A 22313-nucleotide genomic window follows, 5' to 3' on the forward strand; every position below is an offset into this window, starting at 1 on the left:
TGGACACACACACCCCTGGTGGCTCAGAAACACCGTTGATATATACAAGACCGATGCGAAGTGGGTATTACTGCACACAGGCACAGTGGTCACTCCTCAGGAGGTCTTCAAAAAAAATTGCCCAGATTCTTTCCTCTCTGGATGAAAGCATGGAGGAGGGATAAATGTCTTTTTAGCCCGGTGGCAGGGGATACACTGCATGACCTCTGGCACCTGGGCGTCCATATTGCTGGCGGTGTGCGTAGTCAGCAAGAGTGTGACCACACATACACCTGGACACACAGGCGGACTCATGGGGGACCAGGATGCCCAACTCACCCCAAACAGAGACAGGTACCCTGAACCACAGCGGGTACCCTGAACCACAGCCCCTTGATGAGGAAGGGGAGCCCGGGCCTCCAGCTCCTTACTCTCTTCTCTGATCCCCAGGGGTCACTGCCCCCGGAAATGAAGGGGATGGGGTTGTGAGGCAAACTCACACCGTCTGGGGACAGGGGTGCGCCGGAGCCGAGGCCTGGGCCGTAGGAGGCACTGCCGGCTCTGGCCTTGCGGCGGCCGTGGCCCCTTTAAGCGCCCCCGCCCCCTCCCGCCCGCGCTCTCGGCTTCCTTTCTCCTGGAGGCGCGGCAGGCAGGGCCTGGCGGCGGGGCGGGTGTGCAGTCTGCCCCTCCCCCGGTGGGACGGGCCTGCGCCGCTTCCTGCAGGAGCGGCCGGGAGCCGCGCAGGGGGCGGAGAGAGAGAGCGGCGAGCGGCGGAGGGGCTGCGCGGGGCGGCGCGGGGCGGTGCGGGGCGGAGGGCGCCCGAGGGCGAGCGGGCGGGCGGGCACGGCGGGTTCCGGGCCAGCCTCGGGGGCGGACGGTTGGCCGGGCTCGCGGAGCCTAGCCGAGGCCTTGCCGGAGCTGGGCCGGGCTGCAGGGGCCGTCGCCGCCCGGGCCCGCCGCCCGCGCCCCCCACGCTGGCCCAGAGGGCTGCGGCCGCGTCGCCGCTGAGGATGTCCCGGAAGGGGCCGCGAGCGGAGGTGTGTGCGGACTGCAGCGCCCCGGGTAAGCGGGGCCGGGCCGGGGGCGGGACCGCTCACCGAGGCACCGCCGGGCGGGCGCCGGGGCCTGGCGGGAGCGCTTTGCGGGGCCGGAGGGCGGGGCGGGGCCGGGCCGGGGGCTGCGGCCTCCGGCCTCCGGTCTCGGCCCCAGCCCGGGCCACTGCGGAGCCGCGTCCTTGGCGGGAGGGAGGCCTGGGGGGCCGCTGTTTCCTCGCGTCCGTGGACCGGCGAGGAAGGACATTACCGGCGCCGCCTCCCACCCCTCAGTATGAGGGAGGAGGGCAGCTGGCTGCCCCCCCTTCCATCTCAGTATCCAAACGGAAGCGCCAGCCTGGGGTGGCAGGAGGGCTGTGGCAGAGGCCGGCCGGGTTTAGGAGGTGGGGGCGAGTGTGGTTTTGTGTCATTTCAGTGCCACCCCCGCGTCTTGCACCTGCTGCTCGCATGGTCTGCGCGCCCGCTGGGGTGGCGGAGGGCAAAGGGCAGAGAGCTGGGCAGATGGGCCAGGGGGGCCTGGATACTGTTTCCTCGGGAGCAGATGACGGGGTGGCTACTCCTAGGACTCCCTGCCCCGGGTTCCCAAGGCTCCTCGCAGGGCCTGGTGTTCAGGGCCACCACGAGCCTGGGCATCTTCCCCCGAGGCGTCCCCAGGCCTGGTGACTGGGAGCAACGAGACAGCTTTTACTGGGTTCCAGTAAGGCCTACTTGGAAGGTGGGCTTGGCGTTACCGCAGCCTGGGCACAGACCCCTCCCCATCCCCTAGCCCAGTCTGGCCAGAAATGGGTAGGGAGCAGTGCCGAGGGGTGCCTAGATTCCTGGGATCCACCTGGCTTTCTGGCCTGCCTCTTGGCTATATTTACCGTGGTGTTTCCCTTCTCCTTCCCAGCAGAGTCAGGTCCAGGCTGATGTAAACCCCCCTCCCCCGACCTACTGAGGAAGTGAGGATCAGTGACCCAGAGAGGCTGCTCCATTCTGATGTGGGAGGACACTGCCAGTGATGGGGCTCAGCAGCTGGCCTGGGGAAAGGAAAGCCCTGGCCCTTGACCGGCTTCTTTTTAGAAAAGGCGCCATCTCCCTGGGAGACCTCTGGGCAAGCTCGGGGGAGGGTGGGGTTGTCTGTGAACCTCTGGGCACAAAATAAGTGTGAGAGTGTGGGGTGCTGTTTTGTGGGCCCGTAACTTGCAGCCACCCTTTGGACAGGACCAGGACCCCAACAGGGAACTGTGGGTGCCTGGCAGAGGCACGGTGATCTGGGTGGTTTTGACCCTGAGGCCTCCTCTTAGGGCATGTCATGGTCTAGAGGGCCTTGAAGAAACTATCTGAGGCAGGGGGCGAGGGGAGGAGAGAAGGGGTGTCCCTACCCCTGATTAGTTAGAAACTCTCTCCTTACCCCAGCTGCAGGCAGGTCTGGGGATGGAAGGGCTGGGAGGAGAGCTTGCCTTCTGTCTGTCTGTCCGAGGCTGTTCTGCACCTCTGCTGGGCAGACGTAGCAGTGGGGGAGGGCAGGTAGGACTGGGAGGGGGTTGCTTAGTAAACACTTTATCAGGGAAGCCTGGATTTTGGTGTTGTTTTTGTTTCCAGCTTACTGTGTGACTCATGGCAAGACTTTCCTCACTCTGGGTCTCAGTTTCCTCAACTCTGAGGCAAAGAAGTTGGAGTAGAAATGGTTTTTGAGGACTGTTCCACCTCCAAGTCTGTGGTCCTGATTCTGGGCCAGGGGGACACTGGGCAGCATTAGCAAGGCAGTTGTCCTTTCTCTGCTGCATTTGACTGTTTGGCTGGAAGCCTCTGGATGTCCAGTGGGCATGGGCAGGAGTGGTGTGTATCTGTTGTGTTGGGGTGCCCAGCTCCCACCCCCAGTCCTCATCCCACAGAGCCATTTGTGCCCCCCTGGAATCTCCTTTTCCCCTGATCCAGAATACAGGTCAGGGAGAGGCAGATGGTGAGGTCAGGATGGTGGGGCGTGCAGGGTGCTGATGAAGTCTTGCTCATCCCCCCACCCCAGCACCTAGCATGGTGTCTGGCACATCGCAGGCATTCTTCAAGTGTCTGGATGCTTCTCAGGACCCCAGCTGACTCTTTGGGGCTACCCCACACCCCGACCCTATGATGCATGGCGTGGCATTTTCAGTTTGGGACCTGTAGCAGCCCAGGTAAGAGGCTTGAGGGAAACCAGCAGTTTGGAGCCCAGGCCCAGAGCCACCTCCTTGGTATATGCTTCCTACCCAAAGTCGTAGGCTTCTCATTGTGATAGGAGCCCTGCAGTCCCAGCCCTAGGAATGGGGTCGTGGCCTTTTTGTGGTTGGTTGATTTGCAGGGTCATGGAGGTGAAAGGTAAGATGCAGCCTGACCCAGAAGGGCCCTGTCCTCCCTCTGCTCACAGGCCTGGGCACACGGGACAAGTGTGAGTATGCTGTGAGACGGCTGGGCATAGCCTGGCTGCTCTGGCGGCTGGTGCCACCTCATTAGGCACCGTCTGTGTCCCTGCCTGCCTTGGGAATCCAGGAGAGGGCCAGGGGTCGGGGAACCCTGGAGAATGTTTTCCTGCCCCTCCACTCACCCTGCCGCACAGTCCTGGCTTCTCTGTCAGGGGCCTGCGCCTTACACCACAGGCCTTCAGGCAGCCTTCCCACTTTGGCAGCCCCAGGCACAGGCGTGAAGACCTCAAGATGCCCATCCTGCAGGCACCTGGAGTGAGCAAGGCTGGCCACCAGCTAGGGACATTTGGGAACTGGCAGGCTCATTTGTGTTCATAATGTAGATTATGGGGTGGGGTGAGCGATGGGCTTCCTCTTTTACTGAGGTATAACTTATGTATAGCAAAGTGCCTTTATCTTATTGTTCAGCCTGGTAAGTTTTTACCTGTGTATATACTTGTGTAACCACAGCTCCGATCAAGAGGTAGAGCATTCCTATCACCTTATAGGGCTTTCTTGTGTCAACGCCCCCCAGAGGCAACCGCCATTCTGACCTCTATCCCCATGGATTACTCTTGCCTGCTTTCAAGATGGTGGGCTTCTCCCTCTTGTCTAGTGAGGAAATGGTCCCTAGATAAGAAGAGGCTGGCTCCGGGCCCTGGAGGTCACCAGTGGCTTTGGGTGGTGATATGTATTCACCTTAATAGAGGCCTCCATGGGGTTGGTGCTGGTGAACATTATCCCAGGACCCCTCCTGCCACTTGCTCACACGTACCAGACGCCCCCCCACCCCACGACTGAGGCAGAAGCCCAGGGGGAAGGTTGGCAGGGTACTGAGGAGGAGACCACATCCCCTAACCCTTCTGCCCCCTACCCTTCTGCCCTGAGTTTGGTCCTGGAAGCCTGTTTGGGGGCAGGAGTCCCTTAACCTTAAATTACAATAGCCATTTGACTCTCAGAAACCCTTCCTGGCCCTTTGGCTTAGGAACTGGCCTAGGTGGGCCTTGGGGGCTCCTGCTTGGGTAGGCCCAGGCCTCTTGGACATAGGGAGTAGGTAGTAAGGTGACCCATCTGTGTCATCCAGAACTGAGCTGGCACCAGTGTGCCCCAGACCAGGACAGTGTCCCCTGCCCACCCTTCCTATTTCAGGTCACCGTGGAAGAGAGGGAGAACCCCTCCCCCAGGCTGGGGGAGTGCTGAGCAGAGCCTTGGACCCCTTTCCCCAGATCCTGGTCACTGCCTCATTCAGGGGCTCACCATGTCTGGTCTGGCCCTGGATATCTGGCCGCCCTTCCCAGGTCTGGCTTCTCCGGTAGGGCCACGGGCTTGGGGTGGAGGCCTTAGAGCTGCCCATTTATGATCCTGGCCTGGGCGGCTCCCTCCTGACAGGAAACCCCACCATTTCAACAAGAGGAATTCAGGCTGCGTCATTTCCAGCTTCCTGCCTGGGCTGGCGGAGGGGGCTGGCAGGCAGACCCCTGACCCAGTGGTGTTTGGGGGTGGGGGGGAAAGGAGCTTTACATGCCTGGGGGGGCCTCACCGTTTGGGTAAAGCCAACACTAAAGTTTGCTCTAGGGCTCCCCCTCTTGGCACAGATGGCGGGTCCTTTCCTCGTGGGCCCCTCAGCCTCCGAGGAAGGTGTATGGCCGGTACCTCCTGCATCCCTCTGCCCTGTGTTGGGGGGATCCCTAAAGAAGTCCAGACCCAAAGAACTGAGCCCTCCTCCTTTCACCTCCTGTTTCCATGCCATGGAGGGGACACTCACCACGGCAGAGCTCAGGCTGTATCCTGACTCAGTTTCCTCACAGTTCTCTGGCGAACACTGGTAGAAGTCCTTGCAGGGAAGGGTATGAGAATTGCCTTCTGGTTGGAGAGGCTCTCATTACCCCAAGCCTGTCCCCTCCCCTGGTGGGGGCCGCTCTGGACAACATGAGCACTAGGGGCGAGGCAGAGAGCCAGTCCCCACCCCCTCACCCCCCGCCAGGACGGGGCTTCGTGAGACAGGCCGGGGGCCTGGGCAGAGCACAGTGTCCTGCGAGAGAGGCTCCCTGCCCCCACTCTCCAGTGGCACACAATGGCTGCTTTCTCCCCCGTGACCTTTCTGCAGCCTGAGCTGTATGCAGCTGTCTCCTCCCCCTCTCCCAAGGGGCCTGGGATGGGTGGCATCTCCCCTGCCCTGGAGAAGGACCCCAGGAGTTCCCATCCTGCTCTGGTCCCCCTTCTTGCTTCTAAAGTTCACTTCTCCCCAAGGAGTGGAGAGTGGCTCCCATGGCCCTCGCCCACTTGGGGCTGCAACAGCAGCTGGTGTGGACATGGCATGGTCTCCAGCGTCTAAATGCCTGGGTTCACATCCCAGCAATCCCACTCATTAGCTGTGTGGCTTTGAATAAGCACCCTTACCTCTCTGAGACACTGCTTCCTCATTGGTAAAGCAGGGGTAGCATTTCCCACCTTGCCTGACAGTCATTAGAGGTACCGTACTTACGGCACCCAACTGGTACACAGTGGGTACTCAGTCAGTGTTAGTTCCTTTGCTCTCTCCATCCCCCTTAAGAGGGGCTCCAGCTCACCCCATCACTGGTGGTGTCAGGAGACTCGGTCATGAAAGGGGCTCTTACCTGCCAGGATGAGGACAGAGGCGGGAGCCCTCAGAGGGGTGTGATGGGTCAGGCAGGTGAGCTAGTGGTTCTAAAAGAAGCCTGAGTGTAGGAGAAATGTGGCACTGATCCGGACACAGGAGTGCCTAGAGATGTGTGGCGTGCAGTCCTTGGGGACTTCTGCCTCCCTGGGGCCGGGCTAGGGTGGCAGCCTTGTTCCCTGGGGAAAGGCTGTGGAACTGGTCGCAGTGGCTGCAGGACAGGAAGCTTTGCCCGCTGAGTAGGCCCTGGGGACCACACCTCCCCAGAGGGGCAAAGACCTGTAGGAAAGGGCTTGGCTCTGATGGGAGTCCCTCCCACCTCCAGAGCTCAGCGTCCTCATCGCTGGTCCAGCTCCCAGAGCCTTGGGGGACTGAGTGAGCAAATGTACGTGGAGTTCTAAGCGTCGTGCGGGCCCAGGGCGGTGTTCAGGAGGCCTCGCCCGTGTCTGGCTGTGGCTGACCCTTCCCCCCACCCCGGCAGACCCCGGCTGGGCCTCCATCAGCAGGGGTGTGCTGGTGTGTGACGAGTGCTGCAGTGTGCACCGGAGCCTGGGACGCCACATCTCCATCGTCAAGCACCTTCGCCACAGCGCCTGGCCCCCCACTCTGCTGCAGGTACGGGCTGTGCTGGGCCGTGCTTCCTTCCCCGTAGCGTGTGCTGAGCGCTGGCACGTTTCCCCACCGCACCCACATACACAGCTGTCTGGATCCCGCAGCTTCCGGGGGCAGCACCCACCCAGGGCAGAACCCAATCCTGACCCTCTCCACCCGGGCGCCGGCCCACACGGAGAGGAGGCTTCCAGGACCGGAGTCACACAGACCTGGGCTCTCACCCCAGCTCTGCCACCTAGTAGCTCGGCCATGTGGTGTTGAGTTTAACGTCTCAGAGCCTTGGTGTGCCCACCATGTCACCCGAAGTGCTAAGCAGGACCCGCATCCTTGGCTGGGATGGCCTGACTGGGTAGGGGTGCAGCGGTGCCAGGCACACAGTAGGCCTTTTAGTACTGTGTCCAGCCTGGTGCTCGGAGGTGTTCCCCAGCGCGCAGTGGGCATTCTCACTCTGGCACCTCTTCCCTACAGATGGTGCACACACTCGCCAGCAACGGGGCCAACTCCATCTGGGAGCATTCCCTGCTGGACCCCGCGCAGGTGCAGAGCGGCCGGCGCAAAGCCAACCCCCAAGACAAAGTCCAGTGAGTCGGGCTCGAGGGGTGGTGGCTGAGGTTGTGCGCTCAGGGGCAGGAGCCTGGGAGGTCGCTGGGCAACTGGCCTCTCCCGCTCTGCTCCCCATTTCCTCCTGCGTGCTCCATGCAGCCCCATCAAGTCAGAGTTCATCAGAGCCAAGTACCAGATGCTGGCTTTTGTGCACAAGCTGCCCTGCCGGGACGACGACGGAGTCACCGCCAAGGACCTCAGCAAGGTTTGCGGGGCCCCACAGCGGAGGGCTGGGCCTCTCCTCTCCTCACCCACAGTGCCATCACCACTGAGCCCTAGGCCCCCAAGGCAGCCAGGTCAGGCAAGCATGGTGGGCACGGTGGAGGGACGAGATTGCGTGGTCAGGCCGCGTGTGAATAAGGCCCCTCCGCTCCCAAGTGGACACACGAGGCTAAAATTCTTCAGCTGCCGCCCGAAAGGCAGAAAACTCTGGGCAGTTTCTGAGCCTCCCAGAGCCTCGGTTTCCTTATCTGTAAAATGGGAAAGAAATAGCATCTACCACAGAGTTAACAGCTGTGGTAGGTGGTGACCGACTGCAGCTGTGATTAATTGGCATGAACTCCTAGTGGGAAGCCCTCTGTCTCCTCGACAACCTAACTTCAGCTGGGCCCCTTGGAGCTGGTAGGAGTCCCAGGCGGGCCTGGACCAGGGGCCGCTGGAGGTGGGAGGGGCCCCCCCCACACCCGTTTGTGGCACACTCTGCTCCTCACAGCAACTCCACTCGAGCGTGCGGACGGGAAACCTGGAGACGTGTCTGCGCCTGCTGTCCCTGGGTGCCCAGGCCAACTTCTTCCACCCAGAGAAGGGCACCACACCGCTGCATGTGGCTGCCAAGGCAGGGCAGACGCTGCAGGCCGAGCTTCTCGTAGTGTACGGGGCTGACCCTGGCTCCCCTGATGTTAACGGCCGCACACCCATTGACTATGCCAGGTGAGGGTCCGCTGAAGGGTGAGGCTCAGGTGGGTGTGGGGAGCGGGCTGCGGCTGTAGGGCTGAGCCATGCCCCCTCCCCACAGGCAGGCGGGGCACCATGAGCTGGCGGAAAGGCTAGTCGAGTGCCAGTATGAGCTCACTGACCGGTTGGCCTTCTACCTCTGTGGACGCAAGCCGGGTGAGCAGTGTGTGGGGCAGGCTTGGCTGGGCCAGGCAGGTGGGACCCAGACACACCCCAGCAGCAGGTGCCATGGTGACAAAGCCGGCTGGGGAACAACGTTGCTAGGCAACTGGCTCCTGTGAAATTGCTGCAGGCTCTGGGCTGCAGCGTGTTGGGGTAGGGAGTGGGGGTGGGCATAACTTCCAGCCAGTTCCCAGGGCTCTTGGGGGTGGCCTGCCCTCCTCCCTTCCCCTGTCGCTTCTGGGTGCCAAGCCCTGCTCGTGGCAGTGAGGTGGGCTCCCAGCTGCTAAGGCCACCCAGCACCAGTGACTTGGCATTTTTATTTTTATTCAGATCACAGGAATGGGCATTACATCATCCCACAGATGGCAGACAGGTGAGTGCCCACCTGACACCCCTTCCCAGAGGCGGCTGGATGCCCTGTGGGTGCCAGACCCCCAGAGCCGCCCCCACCCCCCAACTCTTCAGCTTTAGGGGCCTGGGACCCCCACCCCCATTCCCCTTCGGGGCTGGAGGCACAAGCATATCGCAGTCCAGTCCTCACTCCCTAATGCTGGGCCCCAAGGCAGGTAAGAGATGTTGACTCAGCACACGGCCAGCACAGCCTAACCCCCGTGGCTGTCAAGCACATGGGGTTTGAGTACCAGAAACAGCCCCCCTAGGAGCAGCGGATCACTGAGTTCTGTTCCCAGTGGCACTGACCCCAACTGTAAAATCTTTAGACAAATTTTTGCTCTTCAGTGAAAAGGTGGTGGGCCCTGGGAGTTTGACTAACTTTGGGATTCTGCCAGGCCAAAATTGGGCAGGGGCTGCGGGCCCAAGGCCAGTAGAGGTGTTTCTGCCTCTTATCCAAGAGGCCCCAGGAGCTCAGGCTCGGGGTGGGGGTGGGGGGTGGGGTGGGGGGATGCTCACCCAGCTCACAAGATGGATGCTAGCGCCACCTGGTGGCTGCCCGCGATGGCCAAGCTGTGCCTGCTGGCCTGGATCTGGAGAGGAGGCTCCCTCCCTCTCCAGAAGCCAGTGTGGCCAGATGGGGATGGTCAGACCTGGGCACCTCGGATCCCTGAACGCCCAGATCTTCTCTCTGCTGAGACCCCAAGACACCCCGCTACTTTTCTGGTCTGATTTTGCCTGATGTGTCTGCCTGCTTGCGTGTGTGTTGTAAACGTGTTCTCAATGAAATGTTAACCGACCACCTTCCCAGTGCCAGCTGTTCTTGCTGCTGGACCCAGAGGTAACTCAGGCGTGATCCCTACCCTTAAGGAGATCACAGCCAAGAGGAGAGGCACCCTAGTCAGTTGTAGTCCATTGTGGGGAGTGCAGCAAAAGAGGCAAAGGCATAGACGTCAGAAATGCTGTGCCAGGAACTACAGGCAGACTGTGTAGCTGAAGCATGTGAGAGGCAGGGAATCCCAGGAGCAAGACTGGAAGAGAGACGGGGCAAGAGAGTGGCCGGTCCTGAGCCCCAACAAGAGCTGAGACCACCCCAAGAGCAGAGAGGTTCCAACACGGTCGTGTGGAGTCTGCTCTGCCGCTTACTGGCTGTGTGGCTTCAGGCAGGCTCCTTAATCTCTCTGAGCCTTAGTTACTGCTCCTGGAAATAAGGGTGATTTTCTTTCTGGGCTTCTGAGAGGATTAAATAAGATAGTGCCTGCAAAGCATTTAGCGTTTTTATTTCGTTTATTTTTTTGGCCGCACCGCGTGGCTTGCGGGATCTTAGTTCCCCAACCTGGGCCCCCGGCAGTGAAAGCACCGAGTCCTAACCACTGGACCGCCAGGGAATTCCCTAGCATATTTTTAAGTGAGCTTTTTGTTGAAGTGTGCCATACATAACCTGTTACTATTGAAAAGTTCTTAAGGCGAGGGGTAGCGCAGCCAGATGTGTCAAAAATACCTTGGCTTCTGGGTGAATAAAGGGGTGCAGGGGCAAGACTGGAAGCGGGAAGATGGGTGAAGAAATGTTGCAAAAGACCAGGCAGGAGGATGGAATGGCAGAACCTGGGGAAAGCCTGGCTAGGGCTTGAGGCTGAGGGAGGTTGCAGGTGACCCCCAGGAGCTGCCGCTGGTGCGGTGGGTCACTGAGAGGAAGAGCGAGCCGGCCGAGGAGGGGCTGGGGGGAAGACGAGTTGGGCTTGGTACACTCTGGGTCTGGTGTGTGCACGGCGACGGGTCTGAGCTTGACGTGGGAAGGCGTTTGCTGCCCTGCTCCTGGGTAATTGCTGCCTCTGTCCTGTTCTTCCCTCTGCTGCCTTCCTCTGGACTTAGATCTCGGCAAAAGTGCATGTCTCAGAGGTATATGGTGCCTGCTCGGGGACAGGCTCTGGAGGTTTGGTGGGGCAGGGAGGCGTTTGGTGTGCAGCACCTGGGGTGTCGTCTCCCTGGGATCCTGCATGTTTGGGAGGTCACTGGCAGGGGCCTGGCCACCGCTCACATCTGGCCCCTCCCCTCTTCCCCATCCCGTCTCCCTCCTTCGTCCACAGCCTAGACCTGTCCGAGTTGGCCAAAGCTGCCAAGAAGAAGCTGCAGGCGGTGAGTCTCCTCGGGCCCCTAAGGCTTGGAGCTGCCCTCCATCTCTGACCCGCCCCCGTCCCTGCGACGGCTGTCCCTGCGACGGCTCCCCCTTTCTCTGACCTGGTGCCCTCTTCTAAGTCTTGGACCTGCCCCTCACTCTAGTCTCCTCAGTCGCCTGTCCTCCACCTCCGCACCCCTCGCCTTTGACCCTGGCTCTGCCCTCCTAAGGCTCCCAGGGCACGAGGCGCATCTCTAGCTACCTGGGCACTAACCAGTCTGCTTTGGTCTCCCTCTGCCTCTCCCACCTCGGAGCTTGGCAGGCAGACCCCTACCCCAGTTGCCAGTTCTGAGACTGGGGGGAGGGCTGGGCGGCACAAGGGACACACAAATCGTTTTCGACATCTTCTAAGATCCTGGTGAGCTGGCTTGCTTGGCACTGGGGGGCCAGTTGATCTGACAAAGCCTGGGTCCCCGTCTCCGCCTCCAGCTCAGCAACCGGCTTTTTGAGGAACTTGCCATGGACGTGTATGACGAGGTGGATCGAAGAGAAAATGACGCTGGTGAGCCGGGAGGGGATCGAAGTCTTGGGCAGAGGGGACAGCGCGCCTGCCTGCTGGGGAGGGGCTGGGACCTGGTGTGGCTTTGGGGTCCTTTTACTGGGACTAGGAAGAGGTACCGGGGGCTGGTCTGCCCGGCAGGCCTGCACGTAAGCCCCGGCCAGCTGTGAGCCCAGCCCAGCAGGCAGAGCATGCTGAGCTGGACGCGGCCAGCTTGCTCCTCCCCCCAGCGCCCTGGACTGGGGCTCCTCTGCTCTGGCTGCCTCCCACTTTGGCTCTCTCCCCAGTCCCACTCCGCCCCCTACATCCCTTCTTCCTGGCCACAGCCAGATTCCAGCCCAAACTCCCGGTTGGCAGGGGCTGGCGGGAGGGAGTCGCCTTGTTCTGTTTGTCAGTCCCCAACCGGCCTCTCCCTGACCCAGCCTTACTTCCCCTGTCCGGAGACCACCCCTTTCTTGAACACCAACACTCGGTGGGCATGGGGAGGAGCTCGGAAGGCTGTGCTCCTCGCTTTCCCACCTCCACCCCGTGGGCCTGGCCACCGCGGACCATCCGCTCCCTGCCCCTCCCCCCCAGTGTGGCTGGCAACCCAAAACCACAGCACCCTGGTGACGGAGCGCAGTGCCGTACCCTTCCTGCCCGTTAACCCTGAATACTCAGCCACGCGGAATCAGGTGAGTGGGCTGGACCGGGGGCGGGGGCGGGGGGCTGGGGCGATGATCTCCCCTCCTGGGGTCACCAGCTCTATGGGTCCTGCCCTTCCTGGCAGGCTGCTGTCTGGGCCGAGTCTTCCCCACTCCTGGCTGCGGCCTCTCCCTGGCCCCGCTGGCTCTGGGATTTGGGGATGGGGAGGAGGCTGTTCTTTGGAGCATTTGGTGAGCAGCCCCCTGGGGAGGTGTTCCAGCCTCTTCCTGAGAGCTCCCCTAGGCACCCCGAATCTGTGTCATTCCCCACCCCCTGCCCTGGCCCGGCGAGCTGGTCTGGCACGTTTTAGCTGTGGTTAAGTCAACTGTCGGACGGCCTGGCTGCTTTGTCCCCATCTCTGTGTGTCAGCCCTAAGGGCTTTCTCACACCGGCCTGGCCCTTTCTGCCTCTCAGGGGCGACAGAAGTTGGCCCGCTTTAATGCCCGAGAGTTTGCCACCTTGATCATCGACATTCTCAGTGAGGCCAAGCGGAGACAGCAGGGCAAGAGCCTGAGCAGCCCCACAGGTGGGAAGGGCGTGGATGGGGGCGCGGTGGTGGGCACTGTTCCAGGATATTCTCTCTCATGGCTCCCTTCTGGGGGTGGCATGGTAGATGGGCCGTGTGAGCCCTGAGTGACAGGCCTGTGCCCTCAGACAACCTCGAGCTGTCTGTGCGGAGCCAGAGTGACCTGGACGACCAGCACGACTACGACAGCGTGGCCTCGGACGAGGACACAGACCAGGAGCCCCTGCGCAGCGCCGGTGCCACTCGGAACAACCGTGCTCGGGTCTGAGCGCTGCCCCTCCCCACACCTCCACCAAGGCCCTGCTCCATCCTCTCGTAGCTCGGGCCTCGGGGACAAGGGGACTGACGGCTCACATCTCCTTCTGCAGAGCATGGACTCCTCAGACCTGTCGGACGGGGCCGTGACGCTGCAGGAGTACCTGGAGCTCAAGAAGGCCCTGGCTGCCTCCGAGGCAAAGGTGCAGCAGCTCATGAAAGTCAACAGCAGCTTGAGTGATGAGCTCCGGAGGCTGCAGCGGGAGGTGAGGATGGGGGCCTCCCAGGGCCCCAGTGCGGGGAGGAGTTACCCCCTCCTGGAGGTGGTGGAGCTGCCTGGACCATCCGGAGTGTCTTGACACCACTCTCATTCTCAGATCCACAAGCTGCAGGCCGAGAACTTGCAGATCCGGCAGCCGCCAGGGCCAGTGCCCACAGCCCCACTCCCCAGCGAACGAGCGGAGCACGCGCCCATGGGGCCTGGCGGGAGCACCCACCGCAGAGACCGCCAGGCCTTCTCCATGTATGAACCGGGCTCTGCCCTGAAGCCCTTTGGAGGCCCGCCTGGGGATGAACTCACCACCCGGCTCCAGCCTTTCCACAGCACCGTGAGCTGCCTACGGGCCTCGGGGTGGGGGGTGGAGACGGGGCTGGGACCACTGCAGGGCCCTCCATGACGCCCACTGTGCCACCCCCAGGAGCTGGAGGATGACGCCATCTATTCAGTGCACGTCCCTGCTGGCCTTTACCGGGTAAGCAGGGCCTGAGGGAGGTGGGTCCGTTCCCACAAATAGGTTGTGAGCCCCAGCAGGTGCCAGGCTCTATGCTGGACGCTGGGCACAGGGATGACTAGACACACATGGTCCCAGCCTCACTGCAGGGAAGCCGCAAGGTGGGTGGGGGGGAGGAGGAGACTTGACTCCAGCCCTGCCTGGGTTTCAGGTCCGGAAGGGGGTGTCGGCCTCAGCTGTGCCCTTCACTCCCTCCTCCCCACTGCTGTCGTGCTCCCAGGAAGGAAGCCGCCACTCGGTAATGTGCATCCCCAGGGCCAGAGAGATGGGCTGAGTGAGATGTGTGCTTGGGAGGTGATGGGCGGGGGGTCTGTGAACGTGCACCTTACCTGCCACCCCTTCCCTGTACCCCTCCAGAGCAAGCTTTCCCGCCATGGTAGCGGAGCGGACAGTGACTATGAGAACACGCAAAGTGGGGACCCGCTGCTGGGGTGAGGCACCCGGGGGAGGGGGGGTGAGTGGCCCCTGAGCGTCTGTGAGGGTGTAGGCAAGCGGCCTCATGGCTGGAATGCCTCCCTCTCTCCTCTCTAACCCCAGCCTGGAAGGGAAGAGGTTTCTAGAGCTGGGCAAGGAAGAGGACTTCCACCCGGAGTTGGAAAGCCTGGATGGAGACCTCGACCCTGGGCTTCCCAGCACAGAGGATGTCATCCTGAAGACGGAGCAGGTCACCAAGAACATTCAGGAATTACTGCGGGCTGCCCAGGAATTCAAGCATGACAGGTATGGAGGTGGGCGGAGGCTCGTATGGACTTCTGGGGTGTTGCAGAGGGGAAGAGAGGGACCAGTGTTCCACTGTCCCTGGGAACCTTCCCTGAGAGCCCTCCTAATTTACCCTCCCCTCCCCCCATAGCTTTGTGCCGTGCTCAGAAAAGATCCACTTGGCTGTGACTGAGATGGCCTCTCTCTTCCCAAAGGTACAGGGGCCAGAGAGGGGAGCAGGACTGGGCGGCACCTCAGGTGGGGCAGGGCCTCAGGGCGGGGCAGGTGTAGAGGATCTGACAACTACCTGAGTGGAGCCATGGACACACTGGGCCATATCATGGCTCGTGGTTTGAAATCCAAGGCCCGACTCCCTCTGCCCTCCCTCCAGAGGCCAGCCCTGGAGCCAGTGCGCAGCTCCCTGCGGCTGCTCAACGCCAGCGCCTACCGGCTGCAGAGCGAGTGTCGGAAGACGGTGCCCCCAGAGCCCGGCGCCCCTGTGGACTTCCAGCTGCTGACTCAGCAGGTGATCCAGTGCGCCTACGACATCGCCAAGGCTGCCAAGCAGCTGGTCACCATCACCACCCGAGAGAAGAAGCAGTGACCACTCTCCCTGCACCCTCACCCGCACCCTGGGACCTCACTGGCCATGGGAGCTGGGCCACTCCAGACACTAATCCCCACCCCAACAGAGCCGCTGGCACAAGTGCCCTTAGTGCTGCCACTCTGACCTGGCAGCCAGGTGCCCTGGTGCCCGTACCCCTCAAGCCCCCAAGGATGGGGAGGTGAGGTGGCAGGAGCTTCTGTCCCCTACATTCCATGCACCTCTCCCTGTACATAGCATCCCCTCCCCCTCTAGTGTGCCGGGGCCTACAAGGCGTCACTCCCAGCCCCTTGCCCTCTAGGGCACCCTCAGCAAAGGGTCGGGTGGGGACACTCCAAATGGGGTGGTTCCCTTACATGCACCCCACCCCCATGAGCCAGTCCAGCCCTATTGGGGGCTGAGCGGGGGCATCCCCCCTTGTACATAATACCTGTGGATGTCCCCACCCTGTAGCCACCAGCCCCCTGCTGCTCTCCTTCAATGCCAAACGGCCCCAGCCTAGGGCACAGGCCCCAACCTGTGCTCCTGGGGTCCCCAGCAGCAAACACTGGAAAAGTCTTTTTTCTCTCTCCTCTCTCCCACCCCTTAATTTTAACGTTGTGGTAACTGAGTGTCCCTGCGTGCCTGCGTGTGAGTGTGCGGGGCGGCAGTGCCGTTCCGGAGGCCTGGCCTGACTGGAGTTTTGTGTGGGGGGGGAGGGGACCAGAGCAGCGGGACCCGTGTTGGGCATTGGCCCCTCCCCCCCCCATCCTGGGGCCAGGGACTGCCGGGTAACCAGCTGGGGTCCTGCCCTCTGCCTCCCCTCATTGTTCCCCCCACTCATACCCTTTCACTATGAACATAAAAGGAAAACCACTTGGCTCCATCTCTCTTCCCCTCCCTTGTGGAGGGGGACTGTGCTGGTTGGGGCAGAGAACTGAGCACCTGAGCCTGGGGCTGGCTCCCCGGGGTCCCTGACTCAGCTGAGAGCCCCCTCCCTGTAACCTGAGAGGCCAGTGCGTGCAGCATCTGGGTCCCTGGAGCCTGGGCTGCAGCCTGGGAAGGCTGAGAGGCAGATGGCAGCGCCCACCAGCTCCTCTCCCCGTCCCGCCTCTGTCCCCGGGGGCCAGGCTCTACCTGTGTGGTGGTGGTGGTGGGCTGAGTGTCAAGATGTGTGTCATGTACATTTGTATCAAAAATAAATAAGTGACCATGTGCCCTTTCTGATGCTTAGGGAACTGTGGGAGGGATTGGGGAGGTGGCAGACGTGAAACGGAGAAAGACCAACCTGGCAAAAGTATGAAGCAAGTGAAGACCACGACTCTTCCAGCCCCTGTACTTGAGGGAAGGGAAGCCCCTGTCATCTCTTAGAGGAGTCCTGGAAATAACAATGTTTCAGTAAATACCACCACCATCCCCACCACCTGCTCACCCCTGGTGGTGGGAGGGGTCTATCACGCTACTAAACCCCAGTGTCTGAGGCCAGGCTGGCAAGACGAGACAGGCCAGTGAGCGTCCAACTTGATACTAGAAACCCCCTACCTCAAACACGACCCAAATGGCCTAGGACAGTGCCCTGGGTGGGAGGGAGTCTGTGTGGCAGATGCACAAGCTCAACTCCAGGCTCTACTAAAATAATTTAATAAGAAAAACGGAGTTTTTGCAACGGAGGCTGAGACAGCTCCTTTTTCTCTCCTCCCTTTCCCCTTCTCCATCCCTCCCAGCAAACCACACACTAAGGACCAGCCCTTTTACAACGCTTGGGCAGGACTGCGCCATCTGGCCACCAGGGGGCGGCCCTGCGCGCGGTCCACGTGGCGCAGCCTCCCGGCGGGAGGAGTAGCCGGACCTGCCACAGTGGCAGGGCTGGGGCAGGTCACTCGGAGCTGTCCCCATCCGGGCCGCTGTCCGGCGTGGGCGGGAGGAGGGGTCTCCGGCGGGAGCGCTTGACCCGGCGAGGGGGCATCTGCAGCCTCCGCTTCAGCACCGCTATGGGCAGGGTGGGGAGCTGTCAAGGGCAGGGAAGCCATCGGGAGCGGGGCGGGGCGGGGCAGGTGAGGAGGGGAGCTTCTCACCAGCCACTGTGTCCTGGCTGTCCACTGTGGGCTCCCAGTAGATGCTGTCCCCACGCCTGAAGTTTCGGTGCAGCCGCGTGCAGAGCGTGGCCAGGGTGAGCAGCACCAACAGGAAGGTCAGGGCCATGGCAGCCCAGGCGGCCTCCTCCGTGCGCGGGGTGGGGCCCCGGGCTGCCCGCGGAGGCGCTGCTGCCCGAGCGGCCGGGGAAGCCTGACTCGGACAGGCACAGGCCCCTGGGCTGCTTTGCCCTTTGGGCACCTGAGCCTCTAGCCTGGAGCTGACACTGCTTCCAGGCCCCCCAGGCAGCAGTGGGCCAGTGGGCACAGATGGGGCATTATCCCTTGCACCCTGGGGTCCCAACACAGGCTGCTTGGCCTCCATGCTCCGTGGGGAAACAGAGCGGAACCTCAGGGCTGAGGGGGTGGGCTGGAGACCAAGGGCAGCCCGCAGCCCACGCCTCTTGGCACCACTAGGGAAGAGCTGCCTAGGCCCTCTAGATGCCACCTCTACGCCTGGGGGCCTCCAGCTCCGCAGAGTAAAGGCCAAAGCCGTGGCCTAGGAGGAGAAGAGACAGCAGTCACCCTTTCCCTGCCCAGATTACCCAATGACACCACCACCCTGGGCCACCAACCCAATGACCATCAAGCCTGGCCAGCACCCCTCACCTGCACACACCCTCTCCGGCACAGCCTCCCTCTGCCCGGTGTTGGCACCAAGGGATAGGGCCCAGAAAAACTGTCAGAGCGAAACCATGCTTTCTCCTTCTTTTGCTTCCGCCGCCTCCTCCTCTTCAGCCAGTGGGCAGCCCAGGCTGGCTCTACCCATGCCATCTCCAGTGCCACCCCCCATGCTGCCAGTACCAGGGGCTATGAAAGGAGGTAACTGTTAGAGCTAAGACAAAGATGGGGAGCAAGCAAGAGGAGGCCCTGAATTCCCCTTGCCCTGCACGTGGGGCTGCAGCCCCTGCCAGTGCCAGACAACCACCTTTCAGCAACCACTCACCCGATCCTGGGTGAGGCTGGAGTCAGGGGCCAGTAAGGGCTGGGCCATGCAAATGTGGGCCAGGAAGGCAAGCTGGAGCTTCAGCCAGGGGTGGGCACAGGGATGGTAGAGGAAGCTGACATCCTCAGCCTGGAGGAAAGGCATGGAGACATCAAGCCAGGTCCCTCCCTAAGAATCCCAAGTTCTCCCATCCTGGGGGGCCAACTTAAAGGGACTCCCAGGATGGCCAGATGACCCTTCCACCTTCAGGGCTCAGGAAAGGACAAAGGGCCCTGGATACTGGCATGCACCCCCTCTTGCCTCTGAGCATTCCTTTCATCCCTCCTCTCCATGCACTGCCACCCCTCAAAGCTCACAACTTCTGTGACAGCATGCGTGGTTAACCCTGCCAGACTCAGACCACACTCTTTAGCTGTATTTCTCTGGACCTGCCACGGTGGCTCTACAGGTTCCCGGTCTAGACTGTAAGCACCCCCCAAATAGAGACCAGCTCTTCTATGTATTGCCCCATCTATATATTCAATCTCATCTCCCCAACGCATCCAAATACAGGGCACAAAGGCAGCAGGTGCACAATCTCAGGATGGAAACACTTCATCAGTTATGAATTATTCTTTGATTGAGCTGACCTAATGCTCAGCACTTGTGCCAGATGCTGTAGGAGATGCCAAAAGAGAACTCCTGGACTCTCCTTGCAGGGAATGCAAAGGAAACTCAGGGGAACAGAACTAATGCAAATGAAAGCGCAAACTAATAAAACTCAAAGTGATTAGTTGTTAAATTACAAGAGATAGGTTATAAGCATTACACAAATTTGGAGAAGGTGATGAATAAATAAGGGCTAATATGATCAGGCAAGGTCTCAAGAGAGAGCTGACTCCTATGCTGGGTTTTGAAGATGGATGGGGATGGATGGCAGGAGGGCAGGGAGCTGCCCCCTTCAAGTCAGAATACGCCAGGTGTTGAGGGGAATAAGCAGGTGCAAAAGTACAGGGGTGGGAATAAGCCTCGAACTCATACGTGTGGTCAGCAGACCAACAAAACGAGAGGAACCAAAGATGTGGGGAGGTTGGATGAGGTTTACTTAACGAGGTAGAGCCTGAAAAACAAGACAGGGGAGTATGGCCATGATAAGGCGAGAAATAAGGAGCCACTGGTTTCTGAACAGTGGAATGAAAGGGCTGTTTGGGAAAAGGAATCAGGTGGGTGGCATGAGCTCTTTTGGCCTGGAGCTATTACAAGGATCAAAAAAATAGATATTTCAGAAGGAAAACCAAAGGGACAGAGAAGCTATCCAACCACTGGCAATGAAAATAGGCAGCCACACAAGGTGAACCCACAGTTTGGTTGGTAACCTGAGGTACACACACTCCTTACAGCTTCCTATTTTCCAAAGTGCTGTCCCACACTATTTGTTAACTCCTCATGGGGAGGGACGTTACTAATAACCTCTCTTACAGAAAAATGAGGCCCAGAGAAGTCAGGAGACTTCCAAAGTCACACAGCAGAGCTGGAGCACAGGTTGTTTTTTCCTACTACCCTCAGAGTTTCCCTTGCAGCCTCCTGCCCACACAGCCAGCTACTCAACAGGATGCCTGAGAAGCACTTGCAGAGGACCAAGGCCTGTGGCTCACTGTCCTGGGACTAAGAACATTGCCTCTTACTGGGGGGAGTGGTAAAGAATGGAGCTGGTGAGCAGAAAAGGTGGAGAAAGCCTGCGAGGAGCTCGCTGTTTCCAGTGCAGACACTGAGGATGCCTCCTGCTTGTACTTACCTGCCGTGGACTCACCCGTGTGTAGGTCACTCTTGGCGACACCTATACAGGGGGAGAGAAGAGAGCTTAGAGCCCATGGGGGACTCTGGGGGGGGTGGGGTGGGGAGAGAACAGCAGGCCCGTGCCGTCACATTGGAATGGAGACGTTGGTGGCTTGAGGGCCGGAGGAACCGGCAGAGGTGCTCAGAGGGTGGCTGTGGAAGGTGCCGCGAGGCCAGGGCGGGACTGGGCTGCCCCTTCACACTCCTCTCTCCCACTCTCCCACCGCCCTCCAGGCACCCACCTGTGGGGGCAGAGGCCACAGGCCCTCGGGACAACGGGCTCCCGCCTCCTCCGCCGGCTCAGCCACCACCTGTGGGTTCAAGGCGCAGAAGAGCTCGGGCGTTTGGCCTCGGCGCGGGCTCTGCCCTCTCCCTCCCAGGCCCAGCCCTCCAAGGGGAGAACTCCTAGTCCCCTCTCCGCGCGCCACTCCTTCCAGCACGAACTTTTGGCAAAGCGCTTTGAGATCCCGGGCCGAAGCCTTCTCGGGAGCGGGTCGCCTTACCTCACTGGGACCCAGGAGCCCCGCCAGGGCCGCCAGGAGCAGCAGTTGGGGCGGAGGCGGAGGAGGCGCCATCCCGGCCCGCCCCAGCACTGCCCGCAGCCCAGCAAGCCAGGGAGCGCGCGCCGCCTGGCCCTGCCCCCGCGCACCCACGCCGCCCGCGTGTCCACGTAGACCCCGGGCTCGCGCGCGCCGTCCCGCCCCGACCCCAGACCGCGCGCCGCGACTCTCCAGGCTCACGCGCCCCTCCCCTCGCCTCGCCTCGCCCCGCCCCAGTGCCCGCCCACAGCCCGGGACAGTGCGCGCAAGCGTCCTCATCCCCAAGCCGGAAAAATTGCTCGGAAGCCGGTCTTCTGCGCGCAGCGCTGCGAGGCAGGCGGGACCACCTCCTTCGCCCGGGCACTTGTCTCAGCGGGTCTCCGCGGCCTGCAGGGAGCAGCTGCAGCTCCTGGGTGGATCTTGGAGCGGGGAGGAGGGCGGGAATTGGGATTCCACTGTGAACTGGGTGGCCCAGGAGGGGAGACGGGTCCGCTCCTTCGGCAAACCCGCTTCAGACTTATCAATGTGACCTGCATCTAGAAGAGGGACCGAAGCCTGAAGTCCGAGCTGCAGAAGGAAGAGGGTCCCCACTCTAGAGCTACACCTTCATCCCATCCCACTCTTGCCCTCGCAAATAGCGCCCGAACACGGAGGAGTCTCCAAGGGTCTCAGGCCTCCACGCTCCCCAGACCCAGAAGTCCCAGGAAGCTGGAGCCGGGCTGGGGGCTGCTTTCTTGCCCACGTCCGCCTCCGCTTTCGTAATTAGCCCAGCGGGGACAAGCAGATGCCCAAGGAGACTTTGGTCACCGTGAGGTGGAGTCACAGGCCTCGCCCCCAGCAGGGAGCGCTGGCCAGACGTCACCTGCAGCGGGTGCCCGCTCTGCCGCCCTCTCCCCGGTGCCCTTCTCCTCGGCCCGGCTCAGGATTTTGAGGAAAGATGGGAAAGTGGGTGGAGGATGAGAGTTGAAATGCCCAGCCCAAAACTTTGAAATAGAGCAAGACCGTCTCCCACATAGCTGTGACTTGCAAGGGGTATTTCTTACCCTTCCCCCATTCCCCGGTAATTGCCAGTTATTGAGCTGATGAAGGGACTGCCATCTATCCCCTGCCACGGCCGGGTCGCGGGGTGATAGGCATCCCCCTCCAAGGGCACCTGAGTGCGTCTTTTCCTCCAGCCTATTCTCGGAGGTTTGGGGCTGTTTCTTTTGGGGAAGTCCTTCCTGGGGAGCGGTGGTGAGGATTTCCTCTACCTGAAGCCAGGTTCCAGGGGAGCCCCACGCTCCCGGGGTATCGGCACAGCGCACTAATGCAGGCAAGGGAACGAGCATTCCCCGGCTCTCCAGCCTCCTGCTGCTAACCCGCGGTCGGGGCACGACGCCGGCCCTGGCCCTCGCTGGCCCTGAGCCGGACCCCCGCCCGGCCGGGTTATTGCGCAGTTGCGGGTGCCCGCGGGGCCGAGACAAACACCGAGGTCAGAGAGCACAGCCGAGCCTGGCGACGGAGGTGCGGGTGGTGGCTCCGGCTGCACTGCAGCCGCCCCGCGGGAGCCCGGGAGCCCGCGCCGGGAGCTGCGGTTTATTCACTTCTCCCTTTTGCTACTTCTCAACAGCGGCCCCTGAGGGCGCAGCGACGCAGGTCTCCCCGGTAGCTGCACACCCTACACACCACGGGGATTCTGAGACTCATCCCCGTTCCCCAAGCCTCGGTCTCCAAGTCTCCCCACTTTTCTGCCCCCCACACCCCACTCCTCGGCTTGCTGCCCTCCCCACTCCCTTCCGTCTCGCCGGCGCGTCCTCGCTCCCTCCCCGTGGCCTCCGCTCCTTTCACCTCTTGCTCCTGCTTGTCGCAATCACTGTAC

General features: G+C 61.4%; 2 protein-coding genes across 5 annotated transcripts; one reads left to right on the forward strand and one right to left on the reverse strand.

The window, feature by feature from the left end:
* Positions 1-965: 965 nt before the first annotated feature.
* Positions 966-16238, forward strand: GIT1 (GIT ArfGAP 1). Of its 2 annotated transcripts, XM_082678370.1 has the most exons (21): positions 966-1041; positions 6571-6704; positions 7170-7282; positions 7404-7509; positions 8017-8234; positions 8320-8414; positions 8751-8793; positions 9432-9536; positions 10898-10946; positions 11416-11488; positions 12062-12159; positions 12584-12695; positions 12824-12957; positions 13064-13216; positions 13328-13558; positions 13649-13702; positions 13893-13979; positions 14099-14172; positions 14279-14461; positions 14592-14655; positions 14832-16238. In XM_082678370.1, the coding sequence occupies exons 1-21, from the start codon at positions 990-992 to the stop codon at positions 15042-15044; spliced, it is 2391 nt and encodes a 796-aa protein (XP_082534496.1). In that variant the 5' UTR covers positions 966-989; the 3' UTR covers positions 15045-16238. The 2 variants fall into 2 exon arrangements, with proteins under 2 accessions (XP_082534496.1, XP_082534497.1); XM_082678371.1 differs by lacking the exon at positions 9432-9536.
* Positions 16239-16648: 410 nt separating this feature from the next.
* Positions 16649-21800, reverse strand: TP53I13 (tumor protein p53 inducible protein 13). 3 transcript variants are annotated; one of them, XM_082679555.1, is made up of 8 exons: positions 21499-21800; positions 20420-20991; positions 20159-20227; positions 19876-19917; positions 18102-18230; positions 17765-17965; positions 17099-17654; positions 16649-17012 (listed from the first exon to the last, which is right to left on the reverse strand). In XM_082679555.1, exons 2-8 carry the CDS (start codon positions 20732-20734, stop codon positions 16900-16902), a joined length of 1425 nt encoding a protein of 474 aa, XP_082535681.1. In that variant the 5' UTR covers positions 20735-20991; positions 21499-21800; the 3' UTR covers positions 16649-16899. The 3 variants fall into 3 exon arrangements, with proteins under 3 accessions (XP_082535681.1, XP_082535683.1, XP_082535682.1); XM_082679557.1 differs by having other exon boundaries at positions 20420-20874; positions 21706-21783; XM_082679556.1 differs by having other exon boundaries at positions 21706-21768.
* Positions 21801-22313: the final 513 nt, after the last annotated feature.

The sequence above is a fragment of the Grampus griseus genome, assembly GCF_964374135.1.
Source record: "Grampus griseus genome assembly, chromosome: 20".
NCBI classification, from domain to species: Eukaryota; Metazoa; Chordata; class Mammalia; order Artiodactyla; family Delphinidae; genus Grampus; species Grampus griseus.